The 25,149-nt window shown below is 38.6% G+C and overlaps 1 protein-coding gene across 12 annotated transcripts in view; it reads left to right on the forward strand.

The window, feature by feature from the left end:
- SLIT3 (slit guidance ligand 3) overlaps positions 1-25,149 on the forward strand; it is a 512,478-nt gene that overhangs the window by 277,090 nt on the left and 210,239 nt on the right. For all 12 annotated transcript variants that reach the window (XM_083798318.1, XM_083798310.1, XM_083798313.1 and 9 more), the window contains one exon: positions 9,056-9,127. In XM_083798318.1, coding sequence (XP_083654444.1) covers positions 9,056-9,127 — 72 coding nt within the window. The remainder of the gene's footprint in view (positions 1-9,055; positions 9,128-25,149) is intronic.

Below are 25,149 nucleotides of genomic sequence, written 5' to 3' on the forward strand. Positions count from 1 at the left end.
TGGCCTGCCCTTTGTAGCTCTGTAGGAAAGCTTCTGAGCCTGTGCTAAGCAGGATCAGTACTGGAAGCCTCTACCAGAGTGTTTTAAAACTAATGCAGCATCTTGAAATATGTAGTGCTCATTGACCATGCTCCAGTGAGTATGAGGTTAGTTATTATTCTGGCACTTCTTAAATGTTGAAGAACTGAGCGCAACCATGACTAAATTAATAAATAGATAAAAAGGCACCCAAAACTCGAAATAAGGCACTGAGACACTCAAAGCTCTTCATCCCCCTCCAGGATTAAATGGCCATTTTTGTTTTAAAGCATTGTGATGAACCAACATCTCTTACCAAAATATTTTATAATAACAGTGTAGAGGTTTTATTACAAAAGATCTGATTTAAAGCTTTGTTGGTGTACTTTTCTAAGATACTACAGTTCATAAACGCAAGATGTTTATTGTTTGGGTATTCATCCAGCTGTTAATATTCATTTCCAAATTTAAATTAAAACACAAGAATCTCTACTGTTTTTCCCAAATTTAGCAGCCATGTGACAAGGTCAACACATTGCTGTGACTTCATTCACATCTCTTACTATTATTTACTCCTAATTTTTGTCTGAAGATCTGGAAAACATTTTTCAAGTTATTGTATGACCGCAGGTGATAGAATTAATCTAACATAATATGTGATATTAAAGGGGCCGGTTGTCTGGAGATCAAATGTCAAGATTCCTTTTTGCTCTGTCATCTCCCTAACTGTGTACAAGAGGTGCTTCTGGTGTCTGGCCCTTGAGTGAGTTTACCTTCTCTAAATTGCTAAGTTCTATTGCATTTGCTCTCTGCCATAGCTTGTCTCATCATGTAATGTTCATGTTTGCTAAAAAAAAAAAGTCTGAGCCTCTTAAAGACACGAGAGCCCTAGTTTTCCTCTCAAAGCTGCATTTAGTAAATTATTAACGATGAGGATGTGTAAACACTCAAACAACAGATTTAACAAGATTTTTGCTAAGCACTCCTGTCAAATAGCACCTTGCTGTTACACCCACCCGTTATTCTAGCGGGCATTTTTAGCCCCCCTCCCGGTGCTGCTGTAGCTCTCGCAGAAGGCAGCCGGGCAGGAGGCTGGGAAGCCCTCAGTGGTGTCTGGAGCATGGTGAGCAGCAGCCTTGTCCCTTACATCCAGGACATCCCCTCTCCTGCACCATGGAGAACCAGCAGGGCAGTGACCCTCCCTTGCTGCTTCACTTTCTAGAATTTCCTGCAGTCCTCTGAAGCTGGGTCCTGCTGAAGCTGAGGTTTTAGAAATATTGATAGCCCCAAACAAGTTTTGTGTCTCTGACAAATGACAGCTGATATCGTATTAAGGGATGAAGCACCCTGTGTCTCTCATTTTTAAAAGTTTTGGTTCTGTAATGGATTTGTTGCTATATGGAACACACGCACAGAGTCTTTTTCAAGGAAATAAACCCCAAACCCCAGCTGCATGCTGCTATATTGATCTGCTCTAACAACTAGCCTGTGGAGGCTTATTTGCTTTTCCTTTGAAATGAGCATGACTTACGCACTATTAGTTCCATAGAAGTAAAACCACGATGTACATGAGCCTATGTAAAGCTCGATCCTGCGTATAATGCCCATCATGGCAGGTGCCCCAGGCAGCAGGGCCATCGGAGCTGCCCATGGCAGCACCGTGGTGGTGTCCCTGTCCTCCAGGAAGGAGGCACAGCAGCTTCTGTGTCCCCCCAGCACTGCCGGCTCACGGAAGGGAAGAGGTTTGAGGTCCGGTCGTGAGTGATGGCCACCTTCAGAGGTAACTTCCAGCCCTTATTGCAGGCCAGGGACAGAAGGCAGCAGCTACTTATTGATCCTATTTCATCTGCAGCATTTAGGTGGATGCTCACCTTCTGCATCCCCTCTATGCCGTGCTCTTACGGTTCAAAGTTCTGATTATTTAAATTAAATTTCCCTGTATTTTTTTCTCTATAAGTGCCTTGGTTTCAGATTTTCCATAGTTTCATATTAACATTTTAATGGTGTGATTCCCTATTAACATTCCTAATACAATTCCCTAGTTTGGTTTGTTATCAATAGGGTGAATGATTAGTAACACCTTGGGATTAGCGCTTTCCTTTATGTGTGGTATTTGATCCTCGTGAACCTGAAAATAACAATGAATAAAACAAAGATGTAAGTAAGTGGAAACCTTCCAATAATATAAAAACTACTACAGTAAATAACTTTCATATTCTCTAACACCCATTTTATCTTCCTCATTTCTTCCCCTTTTCCCCTTTGGGGCGATGGCAGAGGAGAACAACAGATGGTTATCAGTCAAGAGTAACTAGGGAAACCGCAAAACCTGCCCCAATTGCTATGGAGACAGCCATTTATGTGCTTGGTATGCACTATTTGTTACATCAGCAACCAGAAATAGGGTTTTTTGTTTTAATTGTTCTAAAGCTCCTGATATTGAAAGGAAATCTTAGTTCTGTGTGTATTTATACTTGCGGCAAGAGGCAGGACTCAACCTGTTCATTTATTACCTCAATTTTACATTAATATCATCTCTGGTTTTTTGACAGCAACATTTTGAATTGAGTTAAATAATTAAACTTAGACCAAGTGCTTCATACTTTCAAACAGTCTGCAGAGTAAATGTTTATAAGGAATTCCCCTCCCCGATATTCCTCCCTCCTTATTTAACAGCCTGGCAACATGGCTCTGGGTATGACCGAAGACTGGGAACATGACTGTGCCCGATTATTTCATGCAGACGAGTTGTTTTTGCCCAATGCTTCCACCACAGCTTTTGGTAAAACCACATCTCTCTTTTTTCTTTTTTTTTACTTTCTTTTCTTTTTTTTTTTTTACTTTCTTTTCTTTTTTTTTTTTTTAATGGAATTTTGGAACACTTATTAAAATCCCAGAGGGAGATTTCAGCTGGATTACTGCAACTCTGTCATCTGTGTTTCACACCACCAATTTACTCCACTTGGGAATTATTTTAACATTGAATTTAATGTATCAATTCCTCAAATTTTATAATACAAGAAAGCTTTTATAAAATGTTTTTAGTAATGCTTCAGTAAAGAGTACAAATTGTAAATGGAAAACACATTAAAAGCTACTTTGAAATAACTTTATATTATTTCAGTTTAATTGAATTTAGTATTAGTACAGAGTACCATCTATTACCACTTACAGTGCATTCATTATCGACTTAAGGATAAGTTCTTTAGCTTGGTTTGTGAGAAATTCTACAGAGATGTATCAAGTGGCTTTTTTTATTATTATTTTTATTTTTAACATTTTCAAAGATATGTAAGGAATGGCTTGGAGACGGGATAATAAATGTTGTAGAGTGCCCTTCTAATTCTTACAATTTATTGAACAGCCTCTTTAATACTAGGGTACAAATATTATGGGACAGTGATTGCACAGACCCAGCAGTTTTTATTGGAAAAAAAAATGGAAAATGTTTAAGGAAAATGTTATTTCCAAAGGAAATTGAGGTTCCTTTGGATACTTAATTAAAAAAAAACATTTTCTTCTAACTACAGTTCAATAAGTATTTACCTTCTTTTGTACTGGCTATTGAAAAATCATCTGTTTTAAATATTTTTTAAGGCAATGCATTTAACACGGACACTTAAATATGCAGTAGAAGATTTTATTAACCGGGAAACGCTCAGTCTCAGATCTATAACAGTAGTAATCTCTGAGCTGTAACAGTGGAACTTTCTTAAATACGCAAGTAGTCGATGAGCACTTATGTTAAACGTCTAAAATATGAGAAATCTGACAAGTATTTATCATACTACCTGTTAAGGCAGGCTTTTATTTAAATATTTAACTTGATTGTGAACAAAATATATAAAGAAGTTATACTAATTAAACTAGTATCACTGTGTAATTAAAAACTAGCTTAACATTTGATCTCTGCAGTGGCCTCAGTATTGTTTGTGACTGAAAGCAAGAAAAACAAGAAGACAACCCTCTCTGAAGCAAAGTACAAACCACTGATCATAAAGCTCGGTGTTGTGAAGTGCTCAGTGTTCGATACTTGGAGGACGTCTTCATGTATCTGTGTGTGGCAAATTGCAGAAAAGGCAGTGTAAGCTCTTACATATGGCATCAGGTTACTTAGTGTTATATGAATAACGATTGCCTGTAATATATAAATATGAATAACGATTGCCTGTAATATATAAATATAGGTTTCTAAACAGTTGCTAACTTTTAATGTTAGTAACAGATAATTTCAGGTTTGGAAATTCTCATTCTGAATGAATTCAATTCATTCATTATAATATTTTATAACAGTTTTGGTTTTAATCTTAAGTCCAGTATCATGATAAAAGTTACATTAGTTTTATTATTGATTTTTCTCTCTCAAATGTAATTGAAAACAGAAGTATCGTGGAAAAAAAAAATCCAAATCATTTTATTTAAAGGCTTATTTGAAATGGCAAACCCATATCAACATTTTAAAATCTTATTCCTTCCAAATGTTCTTTGAAATTTAACTCTCCAGTATGATAGATAACATAGAAATCTAAAAGGATAAGCCAGAGTTATAGTCTGTCAGAGAGAACTGTCTTTTAAACAGTTAACGTAGTGTCTTGACTAAGCCATAGAATTTCTTGTGATGTAAATCGGTTACGATGCAGCATTAGTTTTCATTTCATAGAAAGGTGATGTCTCCATTTTTAGCTTTATTTTTTTTTCTTTATAACATAAATTTTAAAGACAGATGATGATCTGTTGCATGCAATTTAATCACATAATCTTCATGTTTTTAATAAAAACTGACACTGGCAATGGAGTCACGGGGTCATACATATGGCATTATGTATTATAACTCTATCATATAAAAGATGCCTTTTTCTCCAAACAGTTTGGTACATTCTAGCATTATTTGCAAGCATTTGTCACACTTCACCTGAATCCCATATACCCACTAAATATTTTCCTTGCTCATGTGTTTTGCTCTGCTCTCCGAGGTTTCCTGGTGTTGCTCTTTGTAGCTGTTAGCATTGTCTACTTGCTAATTGCCTGTCACGGAGATCTCGGATCCCTGGAGCCTCCTGGGTGAGGTCAGAGGAGGTAATTCAATCACGCGTGTGCTGCTGGCTTTCCCAGGCAGGGATCTCAGCTCACTGACGTTGGAGCAAGAGCCCTTTTGACAACGTCACTGAGCCCAAGTCTGGTGCTTTGTGTCTAACACACGAGGGATTCAGCATTGAAATCCAAACACGTGCTGTCACCCAAATAAAAGCCAGTGTCCATCTAACATGGCAAAAACTTTGAAATTCAAAGTTTGGCGGCATTTTCTTGTTCACACCTTTCTTATAGCTCTTATAATATGTCATTCCTACTCTGTGGCTATCACACAGCTCCATCTTTGCAGTTTCATTCATTGTAGAAGCCTCTTCAAACTTTTTCAGCATGGGAACATGTGTTTTCTTCAGAGGCAATTGAATCATTTGATAGTTATAGATAAAGCCTGAGATCAGTGCTTTATTCTTGCAAAAGGCAGGAGCAAGCAGAGGAATAAAAGGTGACTTTGTCCATTGCAAAATTGTGTCTAAAATCTGAGCGAGTGTCATCTTAACTTTTTTTTTTTCTTTTTAACAATTGCATTACACCATTAAATGCATAACAGATTGTAATGTTGAGGAGAAAAAGATCTTTTAGAAAAAGGATGAACACCGAGAAATAGAGGTGATGTTTAAATCTGAATAAATGCTTCTGTTGGCTGAGGCCAGTTTTGAAATCAACCTGAGACTGGAGTAGCTGACCTGATCTCAGGTAATGGTGCTCACGGGATGTGGATGCCCCGTGCAGAAGGCATCAAGGAAAAGAAACCAGAGAAGTGTAACGTGTTCTTCAAGGAAATGTACGTGCTAGCTGTTCTTGAATACCGATTTTTTAATTTTTCTAAAGTTGCATTTTTACACTCCCTGCATGTGATTAGTGTTACTCAGATAAGATGTTCTCCGAGGGGTGGTGGGCATGTCTGTTCTGTATTGAAGAGCTGCACGCAGAGCATGTCTGCTTTGAGTATATGGTCTGTCTGCTAGCCCACGTCATGGGCTTTTTATTTTGTCTTCACAGATACAAAAGGATCTGTTCAACACCTATCTATGGCTTTCTGTAAGGCTGTACCTGAAATTTCCCAAAACTTTAAACTAATACATTGTCTTGCAAGGAAGACATTGTTTAGACTTTGAATTCTCAAATCCCCAGTCTCTGCTTAACCACTCACTGGGCTGCTATGTGAATGCGAAGAAATAGAATTTCCATTTTTGCACATAGAGAAATAACGGGGAGGTGAAGGGTCTTAAACACTGTCATGCTTAATTTTAAGATAGCTAATAGTTGCGTTCCTTTTGGGAAGAAATTCTCATGCTTAGAGTTAAACACAGATGTGAATGTCCGGGCGTGATAGATATCAGGAGACAGAAGCTGTCTGCTATCAAGAAGTGCTAAGCATGTGGAGGCCTCCAAGAGACTGTGCAGATTTAGTTTATGGGGCACACAGAATTAGACTGCGTTGAATGTAAAGTGACGTCTCTAATGAATATTTTCCAAATTTACTGAACATCCTAAGTGCATGTCTTCTGTCGTGTCTAGAGGTTTCCCTTACAGTGGTCCTGTGCATTAATCACACGGGCTAAACTTCATTGTTAGTGTTAGCATGACGGGACCTATAGAAATATGATTAAGATTGTCATTATGCTTTTTCAACAAAAATCAATCTATGAGAGTAGCATTTTTTTAAAGAAAGCAACACACCACATATGAAGCTTTTTAATAGAAGGCTTTGTGACTAGCATGCTGGGTTTATTTGCTTGCTTTAGTGTATCTGGCAGAAAAATCAATATTACAGTGTAACTCAGATAAAAATAGGCAATATATAGTACTTCCCATAGAAGAAAAGAGAGAGGTGGTTCTCAAGTTGCTCCTGCTTTCTCTTCATCTTGCTAGTACGTGCCAACTTTATGCTTAATAAAGCCAACTGAAGTGTAAAGTACTTAGTCATGCAACCAGCATTATATTTAACTCATTTGAAGCTTATTCCTGAATCCACCATCTTTTCCATTTGAGCAACAAATTTTTAACAACCCACACAATTAAACACTGATCGCATAAAAAGTCACTCTACAGCCACTTTGCTTTCCAGCAGTCAAAATTATATAGATAGTAGCATCTTTGCAGGGTGGTGGGAGAGGCAGAGAGGACATAAAGAAATAAGTGTTTATACAGTTGTATAGATACATATATACGATACACATGAGCTGTCATGCTACAAATTATCCCTTTGGGGAATTTTAAATTCTGGTATTGGTCAGTGTAGGCAACATTGCTGAAAGTTTTGCTAAATTCAGCATGTTCTCTGAAGTTATGAGAGCTATGAGAAACCTTAGCTGCCTTTATGCTTGCTAAGCTTTTTAGTAGACCTTGTAGTCTGTATGGTATTTCATGTACTTAAAATGATAAAGAAAATGATGTTCATTGACGGCAGACCAAGGATAACTTTCCTACAGTCTTCAGACGCAACCATATCCTATATACTCAGTGTTAGTGGATTAAATTCAGTCTGTATAGGGATGTGTAAAGATTATATCCAACATGGCTATTTTTACACCTTTGGATTGCCTTGTGCTTTTTACCCCAAAAGAGATTTCTGTTTGTTTTCATTGTTTTGTAATTATACTGTAGTGCTCTGCCTGTGCTTTGCTGTTGTGCAGCAAGAAAGTTGTTGTGACGAATGTTTATTTAGTCCAAAGTTAAGGTACAGCAAATTGGAAGAAGTTGGCAAAACTATGGAAATATATTATGTATGCGTGTAATATATTTGCTACCTGCATATGTATAGTTATTATTTTGTAACAGCAACTAGAAACTGCAGTGCAATCTCTGTATCTTTGTTCATGATACTTTACACAAACAGGACAAATGATCCCAGCCTCACCAATCTGAAGTTTATACTAAGCAAATCACAGATACAGAATTAGGAGCTTGCATTACATATATTTATTTATTTATTTATTTATTTTTAATTTATTTTATGAAATGCAGACATTGTGCTTACACATGAGTAGGTACATAACTGTATTTCTTTAAGTGTAAAATTTAAGGGATCAGATGTTAAAAAATGTAATCACTGAATTTTAAATTACAACTTACAATTTTAATTTTCTAAGCAAGAAAGGCAGATGTAGCTGTGCTGCTTAATCCACGTATATTGTAAAATGTATTTAAATTGTGCGTACGTAGGGAAACAAATGAGAGAACTCCACGTTCCAAATATTAAATTACACATTTTGAAGCAGAATAGTGTTTTAAGTATATGTGCGTATAATGCTTCCTGTCGCTGGGCTGCTCTCCCTGATGGAGTTAGACAGACCCTGCATTTAGTCAGAAATCTTTCAATAGAATGGGCTACCAGATGGGACCAGTAACAATGCAGAGAGGCATCGAACCACCACAGACATTTGGTGCTTAGAATAATAAAAAGACTATAAAATTAGATTAGTTGAGTCTAATTTGGAATTGGTATATTCCCTATGCACTCTCACAGCTCTCAGGCAGATAAAGCCTGGAGATTTAGTACTGTCAGGACAGAGGACTCCAACTTCCAGTAAAAGAAGAAAAGGCATTCTGGGAGGTCACGGAGGGCAGCACAGTGACCTCCAATGATTTACAGGCCTTTAGCTTAATGAAATTGTTTCAGTGACATGACGGTAAAAGCTCATAATGGATTGGATGCCCTAATGTAATGAAATTACTCCCTTCTGCCTTTAAAAAAAAAAAAAAAAAGGCGCAATTAATATTTACTGAGACCTGACAGGCTTCAGTGTGCGGTAGCGTGCAGCGCTGTCAGCCAGCAGTGCCAGAGCCGGAGCAGCGTGGCAGGCTGAGCAGCCCTGCGCCGGGGCGGCGAGCAGCCGCTGCGAGGAGGTGGAGGGACCCCTCGGGGCTGGGGAAGCCCCCCACCCGGTTCTCCAAGGCAGCTCTGCCCCCACCGGCCAGCCTTCATCCTCTCCCTTCCTTTCTGCAGGCAACTGGACAACAACCAGATCAGCTGCATCGAAGATGGAGCCTTCCGAGCCCTGCGCGACCTGGAGATCCTGTGAGTTGACTTGGCGCTTTGCTGGGGCGGCGGGGGGTGCCTCTCCCCGGGCTGTGGTGCCGGGGGGGATCCAGGGGCTTAATCTGCTGCCCTCCCACCGGTGGGATAGGTAGCGGAGTGAAATGTCACGCTAATTAAACCACAGTAGATGACTTGTCTGTTACCGCTCCCGAGGAGCGGGGAAATCGCTGCTCTTGCTGCTGCATGGAGCAGATGGGGTTCGGCAGTATGCAAAGTGCGTGCGATGTGCACTCTGCAGCCAACACCAGCCCAGGTCTGCGTAATGTTGGGTAGCAGACGGGTAACAGGTTCGGAGGGAGTAATGTTATGAGGTATCTGACAACTGACCTAGACAAAAAGCTGTTTAAAAGGTGTTTGGTATGTAAGAGGGAGGAGAGACGGGGGCTTGGCAGGATTGTTCAGTGCAGTCATTGGCTTTTGGGGAGGATCCTGCTCCAAGGGCTGAAATAACACCACGTTGTACTCTTCCAGTGCCACAAACTTTACACATTGGCTGTTAAAGCTGCAGCACAGTTGATTAAAAAAAAAAAAAAAAGACAGTGGAATCTGACTGTAACCGAGAAAAACTGCTTTAGATATAGAGCACTGCTGTTGTAATGTAAAATCCAATATTACCCAGAACTCAGTATCAGAGCAGATAATTTCCTTATTACTAACAGGTACTTGTTCACATAAAGAGACCTCTTCTGGGACATAGTTTGACCATATGAACTGATACAAAGCTTTTCCTGTTACCTGAAAGTTAATACTGCAGAGCTGCAAGCATTAATACATCTGAAAGCACTCGGTCCTATGCCAGAAAGGAATGGTGGCAGTGGGTACAGGGGACTGGAACACTCCTGAATTCAGACTCTTCACATCTGGAGTGAAGTTAATGCTGGTGCAGCACTGAAATGGCCTACACTTAAATGCAGTAGGGAAGGCCCGCTCAGACTGCTGACAAGGTTGCCCTCAAGTTCAGTGGTATGAAACAGCAAATGGTAGGTGGTTAAAGGCTGCACCTGCCTCGTGCAGCCCTGGCAGCTGCAGATTCATCAGACTCAATGCATCGCCTTTGGCATCTGAGAACGGGCGATACAACAGGCTTTAGGAATGGCAATGTGCCATAAACCAAAGTTGTGTTTTTTTTAATATGCATGTGATAATACTGTGAAGTCTTCCCCAAGGGCTGTAGCCACCTTGGACTGATGCTCAAAGGATTTTTGCCATCGGCGGCAGCAGAAGCAAGTTCAGTTTGCTGAGAGACCTAGGAGTGGTGTCTGTGCCTGTCTGTCTGTCGTAATCATCCGAGACAGCCGTGGTCCCTCTCCCTCCCAAGCTGGGTCGTTGTTATTGATCATATACTGTGTGTTGCTCCCATTGAGCTAACAGAGGTATCTGAAGAGTTTCTTACATGGGAGCTTACATTATCGAGTATTGTTTGAATTCTATATTAACAGCCTTTTCAAGGAAAAGCAGTGAGTTGCCACTATAATGTTTTACTTGTCTGTGTGGTGAAAGAGTCCACTGTGTGGTGGAAAAAAAGGAAGAAAGGAGAAAAAAAAAAAACCTATATGTTCTCTGCAGTGGGAGAATCAGTCCTCCACCGACACTAGACTGTGCTATAACTTCTGCTACAGTAGACTGGACATAAATGGAATCTTTTTTTTTTTTTTTTGTAACATACCAAGTTCTGCAGGCTCTGAAAAAGCTGCTGAAAATGCATTCCTTTTCCCCAGGATGTTGAATTAATTTAGTGGTTAATTCTACACCAGCTATTTGTGGGTGGGAGAAAAGGAAGATTTCTTTCCACTGTATAAAGTACATCATATTCAATTCTTTAATGCATTTTTAATTTTCATCGCAGACATACTGCTACAAGACAGATCAATCCTAATTCTAAAAAATTAGAAAATAGGATTGATAATATCTATTTTTAAAGTTAGTTTTCTCTCAGTCACGAAATTTGAGTTGTATACTTCAAAATTCATTTGATTTTTTTTTTCTTGAAAGAAAGTTTTAGCATTTAAATATCTAACAAAATACATTTGCTTAATGCTTCATGGTATATCATATCTTTAGTTATAAAACAGTCATAAATGTAAAAAACAAAAAAAAAAAAAGAAAAAAAGGGAAAAGAAAAAAGTTAAATCAATTTTAACCATCAAAGAATATTATCAAGTGAAACCAAAGGACTTCAAGATAACATTTAAGAGCAGAGTTTGCCACTGTATATTTTATGCAAATATATTTATATATTTTAACTCATAATGCAATATGTAGAAAATATTTAATGATTCTGAAAAAAAAAAGTAATTATCTGTTTGAACAGCTTGCAAAGGTATCAAATTATTTACTTTTTTAACTTACTGAAATCTTGTGACCTTTTTAATATCAAACATTTACATTTCTGCATCTTTTCTCTACCTACCCATCTGTCTACAGAATTCCAAATTTCTGTAGATTACTTGGGGCAGAGACAAAATGCTTAGTGGTACCCAGAAATTAAATTAACACTTAACCGTAAAAACATTTTGGTTTCTGGATTGCATTCTTCATTCAACTTGAATTCATCAAAAAATATGACTGTAAGGAGTTTGGTGATTTGGTAGATGTACGAATGGAAAGAAATTGTGCAATTGTCCTCCAAATCACAGAGCACTCCATGGTCCGTGTTTTTTATTTCTGCTTGTCAAGCAAGCTGTCTTCATTTACTGCTTTTATTTTCTTTTTAAAAGTGATAAGTTTCTATCCCGACAAACAGCACTGAGGCAGAGATGAAAACATTACTGAAATTCATTACTAATGTCAGTCCTTTAAACAGCGCACTGAGCTGCTAACTTCATATGGAGCTTGGGTCAGACCCCGGCACTGACTGTGGCTCCCAGTACCAGCAGTCTTTTGATCACGTCTCTGTGTATGAGCTTCAGTGTTTCAGGGGCCCCAAAAGGTGCCCCTGATCCTGTGATCTGACATCTGTAGACCATAATACAGATGCACAGTGCCGCTGGTAACTGCGAGTTTGGATTAAAAAGCTGTGAAAATGTTGCGAACTCAGTGCTTTGGTGCCTTCTGTTGATTGTCTTTGCCCCTGCAGCAAGGTGAAGATAATGTCTGAGAAATGACACACAACTGACAGCTTACTTAAGCATTGTTTCTTTGTAGCTTTGGATTGAGGCTGCTTTTGTTCATTTTTGCATCAGACTTTCTGTACTGCTTCCCCTAAAGATTTGTTTCTGTTGACAAGGTAGGGGGGTTGACATCCCTCCTTTCTCCCTTTTTGTAAGATGGTAAAACATACTTCCTTGGGTTTGTTCTTGCATTCCAAGATAGGAAGGTGTGTGCAACCGCTAATATAGCAATAACATATGGCAGTGTCATGTATTTTTAAAGGAGTGATGCAAGTTATTAATTAACTTATGACCTGTTGGAATAGCAATGTGCACAAAAGTTGAAGAAAATTGGTGAGAAACTTTCACTAACTGTTGTTTTTAGTAGAAGGTTTTCTGCTCTGTTTAATTTTTAGTTGTGTCCTCTGGCAATACCTGTCAATAACAGTGTTATTGAGAAATATTTATTACTGTAGCTGTAAGCGAGTTACGATTGTTTACCAAAAAAAAGAAAAAACCTTCAAAATAATTGTCCACTATTCCCTATGGGGTGTGGCAATAAGACATACCCTTTATAGATTACAAATGTGTTACACCATAGCTTCATATCCAAATGTTCAACCATACAATGCATAGGAGATAAAACTATTTCAGAGCTCAGAATTTTACCTTCAGTCTCATTGGATATATAAATAAAAGGAATTAATTTCAAGATGATTCGAAAAGCCCAGTCAAACTGGATAAACCATTATGATTGAGCAAATGATCATGCTGCTGTCGTTAGTCTGTAAGGGCTGAACAATACCTCATTCTTAGGATCCATTTCTCAGCAAGATACAGAACCCAATGTAGCAAAAAAAAAAAAAAACTTTAATTATTTATTTATTTCTAATGGAATAGGTTGGAAGCTGTGTGGTGACATGGTAGTAGTGCCATGTGGACAGGATAGAAAGAATTATGAGTCATTGTTGGCAACTGAAGCATTTTACTTGTTTTACATTGTAAAAGCTGCTTTTCCTCCTACTTTAAGATGATAGCTAATAGAGACAGAAGCTTGAACATGTTTTATTCATTGCATTTTTTTCTGGGGAAAAAAAAAAAATAATCCTACACCAAAAGATATTATCGAATCAAGAGCTAATATGAAGAGGATTGTTGATATAATTTTATTAAAGAAGGTAAATGTGTTCTTACTTTACAGATCTCGTATTGAATAACTTAGGGTTTTGCTTGTTGTTAATTGTGTTAGTTGTAGGTCTTACACATCTCACAGCCTTAAAAAATCCTTTTTCCTGAGCTTCACCTGCTTTTTGATATGAATGAGCACTGACTGCCATTAAGAGTCTAGCAACAAAATATGCATGCAGGAATCCACCATTCAACTCTGAGCACTCTAGTGTGAAAAATTGTGATAATTCATGCACAAGTAATACTGAAGAAGTACAAGCACAGTCACCCAAATATCCACGACAGTTTGAAACCATAACTTTAATTCCAAATGAGCCCTAAATATTTTATCTTCAAAAAAAAAAGGTAAGAATAAATGAAAACACTCCACCCACCCTTCCATCTCTGAAATCTTAACATAAAAATAATAGTTGAACCTAGAAACTGCAATTGCTATATCAGCATTTGAGTATATCCTTTTTTCCACAAAGTGCTTCTGTCTTGCTTGTTGAATGCCTCTGCGATAAATGCCCAGGAGCACGCAGTGCTACGTGCTGTTTTCTTTCAAACTCTGATTCAGCACCGAGTTGGGTTGCGCGGGACACATCCGATCTGCCGTCCAGACTGGCGGTCTGCATCCCCCAGTTCTTCTGTATGTTGGGTAAAGCATCCGTTCCTAGCAAGTATTTTACAAATGCACTACGGTTACTCATGCTTTCATTTTTCAATCCCATGCATTCCTGTTATAAAGGATTGAGTTTCATAAAAAATTTAGTAATATTTGAAATTTCACATAGAGTTGCTATGGATGCATGAGCTTATAATACACCGCTTTTTTGTCCTAACAAACTTTTAAGAACTTTTATGAAAATTGTTATTTTCTGTTACAGCCAGGATTTAATTGTTTCCTGTGGTTGTCATCTGTACGCCGAACATCCACTTATATGATCAGTTTTGCTTATTTGCAAAATGCTATTCTGGGCATGTCTTCACTAGATAGAAGATTTTTATTTGCCTTCCCAACCTGGAGAGTCAGGGAGCTAAAGTCATGACATAATTCTAAATATATGAGATGTCATTGCTTAATGAAAGCCTGAAAATGCCACACAAATGTGATTTCCTCCTCTATTTTGCTGGAAATTATGATAGGGTGAAGCAATCAGGATCAAATCTGAACTCCGTAAATTCCTATAACTGATACCAAAATACCTAAATACAATAACGAAAATGAGATTTCTACTAAAAAAGTTGTGCATAGCTGCTTTACATATTAATACTTGAGTACATTAAAATTGGAATGATTAGCCTTTTTTTTTTAAACTTGAGGATATATGTTATTTTAAATGTATGTAAATTAATAAAAATTAATTAAAAATCTTTAGTTGTTTGATCAGTCAGCATGTGCATAGTGTGTGTGTGATAAAAACAAAACTGGAGTAGTTACTGGCAGTGTATGAGTAATTGAATTGTCTACCCATTAGTTGAAATCCCCAAAACACGGAACAGAGCTTGGATTTCCTAAGATTATCCCCATTTTCTGTGCACAGGTTGTATCGCAGAAAGTCAGGTTATGTCAGAGGAAGAACAAGTCAGTTTGGCAATTGAGAAAGGGTGCACCCCGAGCATAGAGGTATCAGTGGACAAATGATAATTTTCTTTTTTTCTTTACTCCATTCCTCACTCAACTGTCCAGTAGTTTACATCCTTCCCATTTTTCCTGGTTCCTGTATCATTGTCGATCTTTAAGGGAATGAGAAATGCTCCTGAATACTGCTGTTACTCTTTTAAGTTTTCTGTTATATAAATCAGTTGGCGATGAGATTAACTACAGAAAGGCTTTTTTCTGGAGAACTTTTTAGAGAGCTACTGCACCCCAATGGACCCTGGTGAAATGAGATAAATAGTTAGCATGAATAGACAGAGGAAAGATGGGGTACTCACACAGTTGCTTGATAAGAAATGTTTTTATTTGCTGATATATTTCCGTGGGAGATCTGGCATCACTGCTCAAGATATGGAAATGAAATCTGAGATAACCTCTGTTCTACAACTTATTACAAAACGTGAGGTTGGAAGTACAGCATGGTGAAAGGAACACTATCCAGATGGCACCATGGTGACAGGCTTTATATCAAAGACCAGCTGAGATAAAATAAGAGCAGGCAATTGAGGCCCTCTGAAAATCAGTGATGCCTGTTACAGATGTAATGTAACTCTCTCTTTATGGGGGGGAATATATTTGCATAAATTCATTGATCAGTGATTTTTCTAATCCTGCAGTGTTCCAGACATGTCCCAGCAAATTGATGAACATTTCTATCAGTCCTCAGTGTGGGTGCCATATTATATTATATATTGAGAAAATGTCTTTTTCTCTCCTGGAACATATGCAGTATTTGAATGCTGTGCTCATTTTCCTTTCCTGCTTCCATTAGGTTGGAGGTGGTTTTTTTTCCTTTAAGAATAGCCTGGAGCCTTGCAGGCTGCAGAACTTATCAAGATAAGAGCAGCGCCAGGTTAGAATTATTAGTTTCATGAATCACTGACCAATGTGCTTTTTGAGAAAGCCCAGGTTTACATCTCGCATAGTGTAAGTCCTTTACTGGTGCTGCAATCACTGCGCTGAGAGACTCCGAAGTCAAAAATCCCTGAGACACAGGGATTTCTGGCAAACCTTTTTTCCATGGTATTAATTGTTTCATTTGTATGCTCTGCTCATCTTGTGACCTGCCCTACCTCCCCTTTGACTAATATAGTTTCTTCGTCAGTAATATAGAAGATGTAGAACAAGCATTTTGCCTGTTGAAAGTCAAATGAATGTGAATGACTTGATCCTGGGGACACTCAACTGTATATTTAATGCAGACATACAGCTGAACACCTTATCCAAAAGCTAAGCTGAAGGCTGAGATGGGAATAAAGCTCCTTGCAGATGAAGTTGAGCTGATGATGGAGTTATGAGGGGAAGTAGTACGTTCAAAGTAGATGAGTAGTCACTTTATGCCATGATTCACAATTCGCTGTTTGTGTGACTCCCCAGACAAGCTGGATGTAATCCCACTGGCATTAATAAGGTCTTTTTTGGTTGGGAGAGGAGGCTGCGTGCCCATGTGGCCAAGGCTTTGGTGTTATCAACACCCAATACACCAGGATGTCCTCAGCCCTTCTGTGACACCAAGTCCAAAGCTGGCAGTGAATGCAGCAACTGCTGCTGACTCTGGGGTCAATCACCACAATGCCAATTTAAAACAAAAATTCAAAGCATATAAAGGATTGTCGCTTTTTCTCTGCATACAGTTTAAGGTATTGTTTGTGGTCTATAGGCGTATCAATAGTCTGCCTTTTTCAGAGGCTGCATTCGCTTCTCCGTTGTGCTGGTAGAACAACAGAGAGGCTCGGAGCTGTAGTCAATCCTTACAGAAGAGAGAGCTCAAACGCCTGGTTTCTTTGGAAATAGAGGTTACAATTGCCATGAGAGCTCTGTGTACGAGAAGTGTTGGTGTGCCACAATCAGATATTTAACCTTGTGTGTCAGATATTTAACCTTGATCTGTAGTTGCTGGGATCAGGGTACTATTATTAGTATTTTCCAACATTTTTAGCTTGGACAATAATATTGTATCTGTGATAAATTTGAAATCAAAACAGTATGATGTAGATATTTGGCTTGAAAATGAAGTAGATAATTACATTTATACGTAAGCAAATGCATACGTAGAAGCTTCTTATCTAAAATCCAATAGTGTATTTTTTCTGCTATTCACAAGGTTATGCATAAAATACAAGAACATATTTTGGGTGCCTAACATAGACATGTTAAAAGAACATATGTTGTAATTAGACCTTTATGTTATGATGAAATACATGAAAAATAATTATGAAGAGTTTAAAAAGAAAGGTATATGATTAACGTAAATTACACTTTCTTTACATAGCATATCCAGTTCTGTTTAACAAACAAGAAAATTTAAGAGCTGCATTAAGCATAGAAATGTGAAATGATTTTAAAGTAATTTGAAGTCAAATAATCACAATTTCTATGTTAATTTTGTTATCATAAGTGAAGCGATTTCATGTTAACTGGTCTGATGCTTTTAAAGCTGAATTGTATTTCTTGAGTTTCTGTTTTGGGGTGAATAGGCTGAAGGCTTTGTTTCAGTATGCACGGATGATGGCTGGCCATGCTGTGGTCATCTGCAGATCCTTAGTAGCAAGATATTTTAAAACGTATGTTTGGTTATCCAGAAACCTTTGTTGTAATATAGCATGTTGCTCTTGAGTATGTTAGAGATATCACAGAAAACAGCTTGAAAGAGCATCAAATGAAGTGGGCAAATAAAGCCACTGAAAGAAATAAAGAACACTACTGCCAGTAATTTTTAAAAAATTGCACATATACCTCGTCTTCATGGTGCTAGCGGGTGGGAGATATCTGTGGCTTGCAAATGCCAGACAGGCTGAGATGGGGATTTGCTTGAGGGTAAAACAAAAGAGAACGTTGTGGAAGACAGGTTGATGGCCACGATGAAGGGATATAAGAGCATGCACTGAACAAGGTCTTTGTTCACCAGATTGGTAATTTAGATTTGTTTTCGCCTCTTTTGCCATTAGAATCTTAGATTGTGTGTGTCACCAAGAGTGCTTTTTTGGTGGTGGTCTAGGGAAAAAGGAGGGTGGGAAGGCAGATCTTGTTTGTGGCTTTCAGCTTTGGACTTCGCTACTGCGATCGATAAATTGCCGCATTGCAGCATCTCTGCGACGACGCCTGAAGGCCGTTGAGAAGCCCCCGTTGGTGCAAGAGGAGGCTGTAGGCTGGGCGGGCTCTGGGAGGGGGTAGTCCGCTCCGCACACCCGAGCTTCTGACTGGCTCCTTGGGCAATTTCAGCGATGTCTTAAAAGGGTTGGGTCCATTTCATCTGAGAGACACCCTGTCTTCCCGTCCACGGCTAGGGCGTTAGAAAGCAGGTGAGGTGCTTCAGCTAATACTTAGGCTGAAGCAGTTAGGACAGACCATCCGCAATGGCAGTTATTTTATTTGCTAGGGGTACAGATATTACAGGTGAACAGTCAAATATGGAGAACAATTGACTCCTTTTATGTAGCTGTTTCTTGCGCTTGTAGAATATTCCTGAACAAATTGTGAGCACTTCAAATTTTTCTTCGTATATATTTTATCTGGCGTGTTTTCACTCTGGACTGAACACAAATGAAACACTGTGAGTATTTGATATTCAAATGGTTATGATTTTTTAGCTTTATTGCATACGCATGCATGAATATAAGTAGGTATCGCTGCTTCTCATGGGCAGGTGGTGTTTGGGAGAAAATTAAAAATGGGAAAGGCAGGTGTTTTTAAACATATTGACTATTTTCCTGTGCGATCCACGCAAGCGCTGTCTAATGTATTACTAAAAGAAAACTTGATGTTTAATTCCTGATGGAAAGCAGATCCCTTTCCAGCTTCAGCAAGAAACACATAATTGCCCTTGTCTAGGAACTATGTGTTGGCTTTATTTTTTTCAAAATATTTCTTTTTTCTATAAAAGGTAATTTTTCCTGAAAAATGCTCATACATGCCGGTCTAAGTTCACAGAATGTGTATATCACACGTTCCCTATCATTCATGCGGATTTATATTAGACTGTGCATTAATCTTAACTTAGAACATGTATGAATTGCAAGTAGGGGCATTACGTATTGTTAGGATCTAAAATTATTTTGCAAATATTTGTCTGCATCTCTTGTGTTTTGGGGAGGGGTTTTTGGTAACAGAAGTGCAACTTCCCTCTTTACAATGTTTGCTTCTTTTCTTCTTCTGTCTGCTGTCCAAAGTGGAGATTGCCTTTACAGATCCTTACTGTGCCATGCCCTTTGCCATGTTACCAGTGCTATTAAAAATCTCCTCCTGCTGCACTCCCAGTGGGAATCCCAATGGTATTGGGAACTGAGGGGCAGCCAAGGTGCTGGGCTTCTGAAATTAAGGGGGCTGCTCTGGCAAGGGGAATGATGGGTGTAATTTTGCCTGCAGGACCTGTTAGGTTTGCCATTGGAGGGAAACAGAAACAAGGGGTTCTGGCAGCCCACGCTCCACATATTCCAGTCGCCTGCTTTCTAAAAGGCTTTTGTAAAGCCTTTTGCACTGACACCCAGACAGTGGCTAAACTGCTGCTGTTTCTGATTATTGTTATGTGTCTGCCTCCCCAGCAGCTGCCATGCTGCACACCTGAGTTTGCCAGCTCGTCCCTCCTTTGGTCCTAGTGGTCACCATGGGACTTGCAGGAATCCGCAGTCCTGCAGGCTGTGTCGCATTGCGGCAGTCGATGAACTGACACCAGGCTGGCACAGGGTGAGTGCCACTTCATCCAATGTTGTAACATAGCCCCTTTCAATGAATATAGAAGTCCCTTTTTATTTTGTTATTCTTATTTTTTGTCATTTTCTCTGCGTCTGAAAAGACAGCCAACTTAGGTGCATCACTTGGAATGTGTTTTCGGGTCTGGGTATGTCATAAAGCATGAAAATGATATGTTAATGATAGTAGTTCATAAGTTCTTTATTTAATTTCAGTTAAAACACAGTTTTGAAGAATGATACTGTTCCCTTCCAATTCAAATTTAATAAGTTTATTTAGAATTTATTTTGGTGGAGGTCCTGAAAGGAAACCACAGCACTCAGCTGGCTCAATGCTGAAACCTTTTACCTTGGTCTTGGAAATCTGCATCATGAAAGGCACTTCATCCTGAGCAAATGGCAGAAGTTGCTTGCTCCTTCCAAATTATAGGGTTGAACAGTGTTAGTTTGAATTAGACTATGTCTACAAGGTTGCTCTAGCATCAGAAAGGACTAAACAGAAGAAACTGTTCAGGCAGGAAGCTACAAAATCCATTTTATTTTGCTAAAGTGCTGATGCATCAAATTCTGCTTTGTTGATTCTTTTTCATCCTTTCCATAAATACACTCCAGTGGGCTTTCAAACCTCTGTATGCATAGAAAACCCAATCCAGTTTCCATCGATTTTGACACAGAATCTATGAACTATAGTATCTGAGAAGCAGCCAGTTGTGTAGCAATGAGATCCATATTTACTAAAAGAGATCTCTATATAACCCAAAAAAGTGTATCTATTTAACAAATGAATTATATTAAAGACATATTTCTAATATTATTTTAAGTATACTAATTCACCAAACAAGGGACTTTCAAATGAATCTGCAAATTCTCAGTTGTAAAATTGAGTTGAAATTGAACACAATTATATTTTTGATCCCTCTGCCTCCATTGAAAATCTGTGCCTAAACAAGCAGACTGCAGGAACTATATTCACTGCCTGTTAAAATCAGCAGCAGTATTTGCACTGACTTCAGTGGTCACTGATCTCAGTATTATAATAGTTGTACTTGTTTCCCATGGTTCTAGGCAGTAACATCAGTTGTGGAAACCAAAACCACCCTGATGCTGTAGAACATTTACTCAGTGTTTGCATAAATATTTTTTTATTCTCTGAGTCCAAATACTTATAAAAAAAATGTAGATGTAATTGGGGCTTAGAGCCACAGCAGTCATTCCCAATATGGTGTAGCAAAAAATGTGTAGGCTTTGGGCAAACACTTGAGAAAATGTTTTTGGTTTGAAAATAAGTAAAGGCAGTACTTCTTATGCCATTTTTGACTTTAGAAAAACAGCCCATTGGAGTATCCTTAATTTTAAAATAAAACAGTTGCAGAGGAATTTTGACCCATGTTCTTTTGATTTTGTCTTGATGTTTTTGTAACTAAATTTCCATTCAGACCCTACTGAATATGTATTTTCTGCCTAGAATTATAAGATCTTGTAAAAGATTGAAAAGCTGATTGAAATTTCTTTGAAAAGCTTTTTTAACCCTCACCAGGCATGGAAATTAGATGGAAACAGAAGATTCAACTGGTATCTGCATTTTGTACAGCTAATAGAGGTGATTTGATTATTTGGGAAAATGGATATGTCCTATTTATAGAAAGAGAGACCTCATTAAGGGGAAGTGGGAAGATGTCTCATGTAAGACCATGTGAGTGACAGTTCTTGACTTGACACCTAGCAAAGTCCACAATCAAATGAACAGTGTACAGTTATCCTCTATATAACCTTTGTTATATTTCACTTTAACTTATTGTGGTTTAGCTCAGCTTATTTTACCTTATTCTATTCTATTATTGTGTTTTCTACTTTATCTTGTTTTAGCACATTTTATTAATTTGCTTGTTGGTGTAAGCGAGTAAATTCCAGCATAATGATGTGTGCACATGCAACACAAATGCAGAACTTCAAATAATATGAGAAAGGTTTCAGCATTAGTGACCAGACATCAGTTACGAGAATCCTCAATTTTGCTCCCAGTTGTATTTGTACAGCAATAGGATCTTTAATTGTACAGACCCAGATGATTTGTTTCTCGCTTCTTTTATCCATTCACACTGATTCCTGGTCCCAGGCTCCTTACCCAGACAGTTTGCCCACCAGTTGTTCAGCTGCAGCCCTGTCTTTCCTTCTCCTCTGCTCGTAACCGTGGTTCCTGACATTGCCAGTCCCAGAGACTCCAGCCAAGGCACAGCCAAGTCTCTGGGGAGGACAGAGGGAGGTTCATTGCTTGGGGTGCAACAGGATTTTTTTTTTAAAAAAAAGGAAAGAAAAAGAACTTCCTATTACAACAACCCAATTGCCCCAAAGCCTGATGTGTTTAGAAGTAATATCATTCCTTCAAGGGAAAAAAACAAAACGATATGCCTCAAACATCTGGCCTTTATAATAAGCTCAAATAGCTAAAATCTGAAAGTTAAATGCAAATTAAAATCAGTCATAGAATGGGAAGAATCAGGGAGTTGTAGCAGTAAATGTTTCTGGCTGTTTTGTCTGTAATTCCGTAGTAAGCTTATTTATTTTATTTTTTCATACATTTCTAAAAAGAACATTTTATTTTCTCTGTATCCTCGAGACTCGTCAGATGTCTGACATCAGCTTCCCAGGCTAATGATGCTAGAGCCTCTCATGTTGCGGTGATGAAAACATTTGTGAGCATATCAGCAAAGACTAATACTAGAACAGAAACCACAAATTGGCAACTAGTTATTTTTATTTATTTCTGTGGATCTTTCATGTCACCTGGAGACTATTTAGAAGATTATTTGCCTGGGATAACATTGTGTTTAAAAATAACACTTGCATAGCACCAACTCGTTTCAGAGCTGGGTACAAATATTGAGACAAAATCCCAGCTGTTATTGCTTTTGCTGCTAATTTGAGGTGTCAGATCAGAGCTCTACTGCTGTATGTCAGTGAATAAGGCCCCTTGTGAGATCATTATGTTTTCTAACAGTTGAGAGTAATGGATTCATCAGTGCAGCATCAGTTGCTTTCATTACATGCCCGCACGGTAGTTGTGGGCTTTAATTTAAACAGGCCGTGGGGAGATCAGAGGATTGAGTAAAAGAGGGACTCAGGACTCACCAGAATTCAGAGATCTGGTCAGGTTTTGCACCTTGCCTAAAAAGAGCAAATCGTGGATGCCTTGAAAGTCAAGGGTGAGGACAACTGCTCAGTGCTGAGGGATCGAGTGAGTGCCAAAGCCATTTTGCTTTTTCATCAGAGGCCATACGAAGTAGTAAATATTTAATTTAATGCAAATTCTCTCCGACCTGTGTGAAAAATAGCACTTTACAGCTGTTGAAAATACAGCTCCTTCCTCTCTACAATCTCTAAGTTAAGTATAAACATTAATCAAGTCTTGGTTTTATTACTAAAAATAGCTTTAGAATCAGTCTTTGGAACTGGTACGCTGCCCATGCTGTTAGTCATATTAGGTGGTGCTTCAGGGCTGGAAGGGGTCTACAGTTGTCATCTCCTGTCCCACCCCTGGCGGGAGCACCTAGCGCCATGCTGGTCCAGCTCTCAACCCACCCCCCCCCCACCCCAAGGCTCTGGGCTCTGAGAAGTTGCCCTTTTGTCACAGCCAGGCTGCTGGGCTCCCTTCTAGCTCCACTGGCCATCTGGGGTGAGCTGCTCAGAGGGGATTTTTGCATCAATTCACCCACTTTCAAACAGAAGTAACATTCTCAAGAAAACTATTTACATGAGAGGTTTAATTATGCTTGGAGATGCCTTGGTTAAGTCCTAATAAATTTTCCAGTCTCATTTACTGAATGTATAGTTGCACTGGGGATAGGAAGCAGGGAAACCATGGCAGTTAGGGGAGAAGCAGTAATCGGAGATTATAACAGCAATTCACTCTAGGGAATGTTACCAGCCTGCAGATACACCATTTGTAGCTATCCATTGCATGCACATAGATAATAATCTTGCATTATGCCCAATTACATGGTGTTATGGACACACAACACACGGATTACATATACAGCCAATGAGCATACTGTGATAAAGCAGCGGTGTAATTGAAGGAGACAGAAGGAAATGTTAGACTTGTTAGCGCTACCGGCGCTGCAGGGCCTGAGATGGCTGTTCCCAAGCAGCCGCGCTGCTTCGCTTCTCTGCTGCACGCTAAGGCCGCGCATTTCAAAGTCTCACTTTCAAAATACGGGTTTATCACACCATGAGGGAACTCAGCACCTTGTTCTTTCTGCAGCGTGTTGAGAGAATTTTGAGCAGGAGAAAAAAAAAAAAAGACATAAACGTTGTTAACTTAGAGTGAAGTCCAAAGACACACTGAAGTATGTGCTGCCAAATGAAATGTTTGCAGGATTCCCGCTATTAAATGATGTATTTTAGAAGCCTCTAAAGAATCTCCAGTTTCTAAGGGTAGAAGACACTCAAAACCAAAAATATATCTGGCTCTTTTTCAGATCTCTTGCCTTTTACTTACCAGTAGTTGACGGTATATAGCACAATGTTAAACTTGTTTGTATGCTTATTTTTTTGTGTACATTCAGATTTTCTTTCTCTGATGGGTATGAATGTGTGTGGGTCTCAATATTTGTGGCTGAAAATTTTGCAAATGCTGCAAAATGTGACACAAAAAAAGCCTGGTGCATATCAAAAACCTGCATGGCCAGCACAGCAGACCTCTGGTAATGGTGGAAGATGCCTATTAAGGCTTGGACGAAAGTGTTAATCAGAAATTTAATCTACCATATAATTTCTCAATTTAATTAGCTGTTTGTGCTAATCAGCTGCAGAAATGGAATGTGAAATAAATTCAGTCCCTGTTACAGTCAAAAAATATAGGATGTCTTTAGCTGTGCCCTAAAACGACAGGTTTTCCCCATCTCTTTTAACCTGAATCCATTCAGACTGTAAACAAGAATCATCACTGTAGGTATTGTACTGATGTACAGCCCATGAAGTATGTCCATTACAAATATGTCTTCTACTTAGGAAAATGGATATTCATATAGTGGTTTTACCTTTTGCCAGTGATAAAATTTATTTATTTATTTATTTTAGTTTGGGATGTAGTAGGTATTTTTACTGTCGTCAGTGTTATGTACTTAACAAAAACAAACAACCCTCCTACGTGTTTTCCCACATGAAATGTGACTGGAAAACGTTAAGACAGTTGCTAACTTACATTGTACTTACCGAAGTACTAATTGAAGAAATCAAATAGTTAATATTTCAGATAATTCTGTTATGTTGTTTAACTTTTTTCTGACATCATTGCCAGAAGATCCTTTTCTAGTGTTTAACTGGAACAGAGCGGGTAGATGTATTGTAATGAAAGTATTATTATTCCAGATGAATAAGTCAGAAGTCATTCTG

This window comes from Anser anser, assembly GCF_964211835.1.
Source record: "Anser anser genome assembly, chromosome: 14".
Lineage (NCBI taxonomy): Eukaryota > Metazoa > Chordata > Aves > Anseriformes > Anatidae > Anser > Anser anser.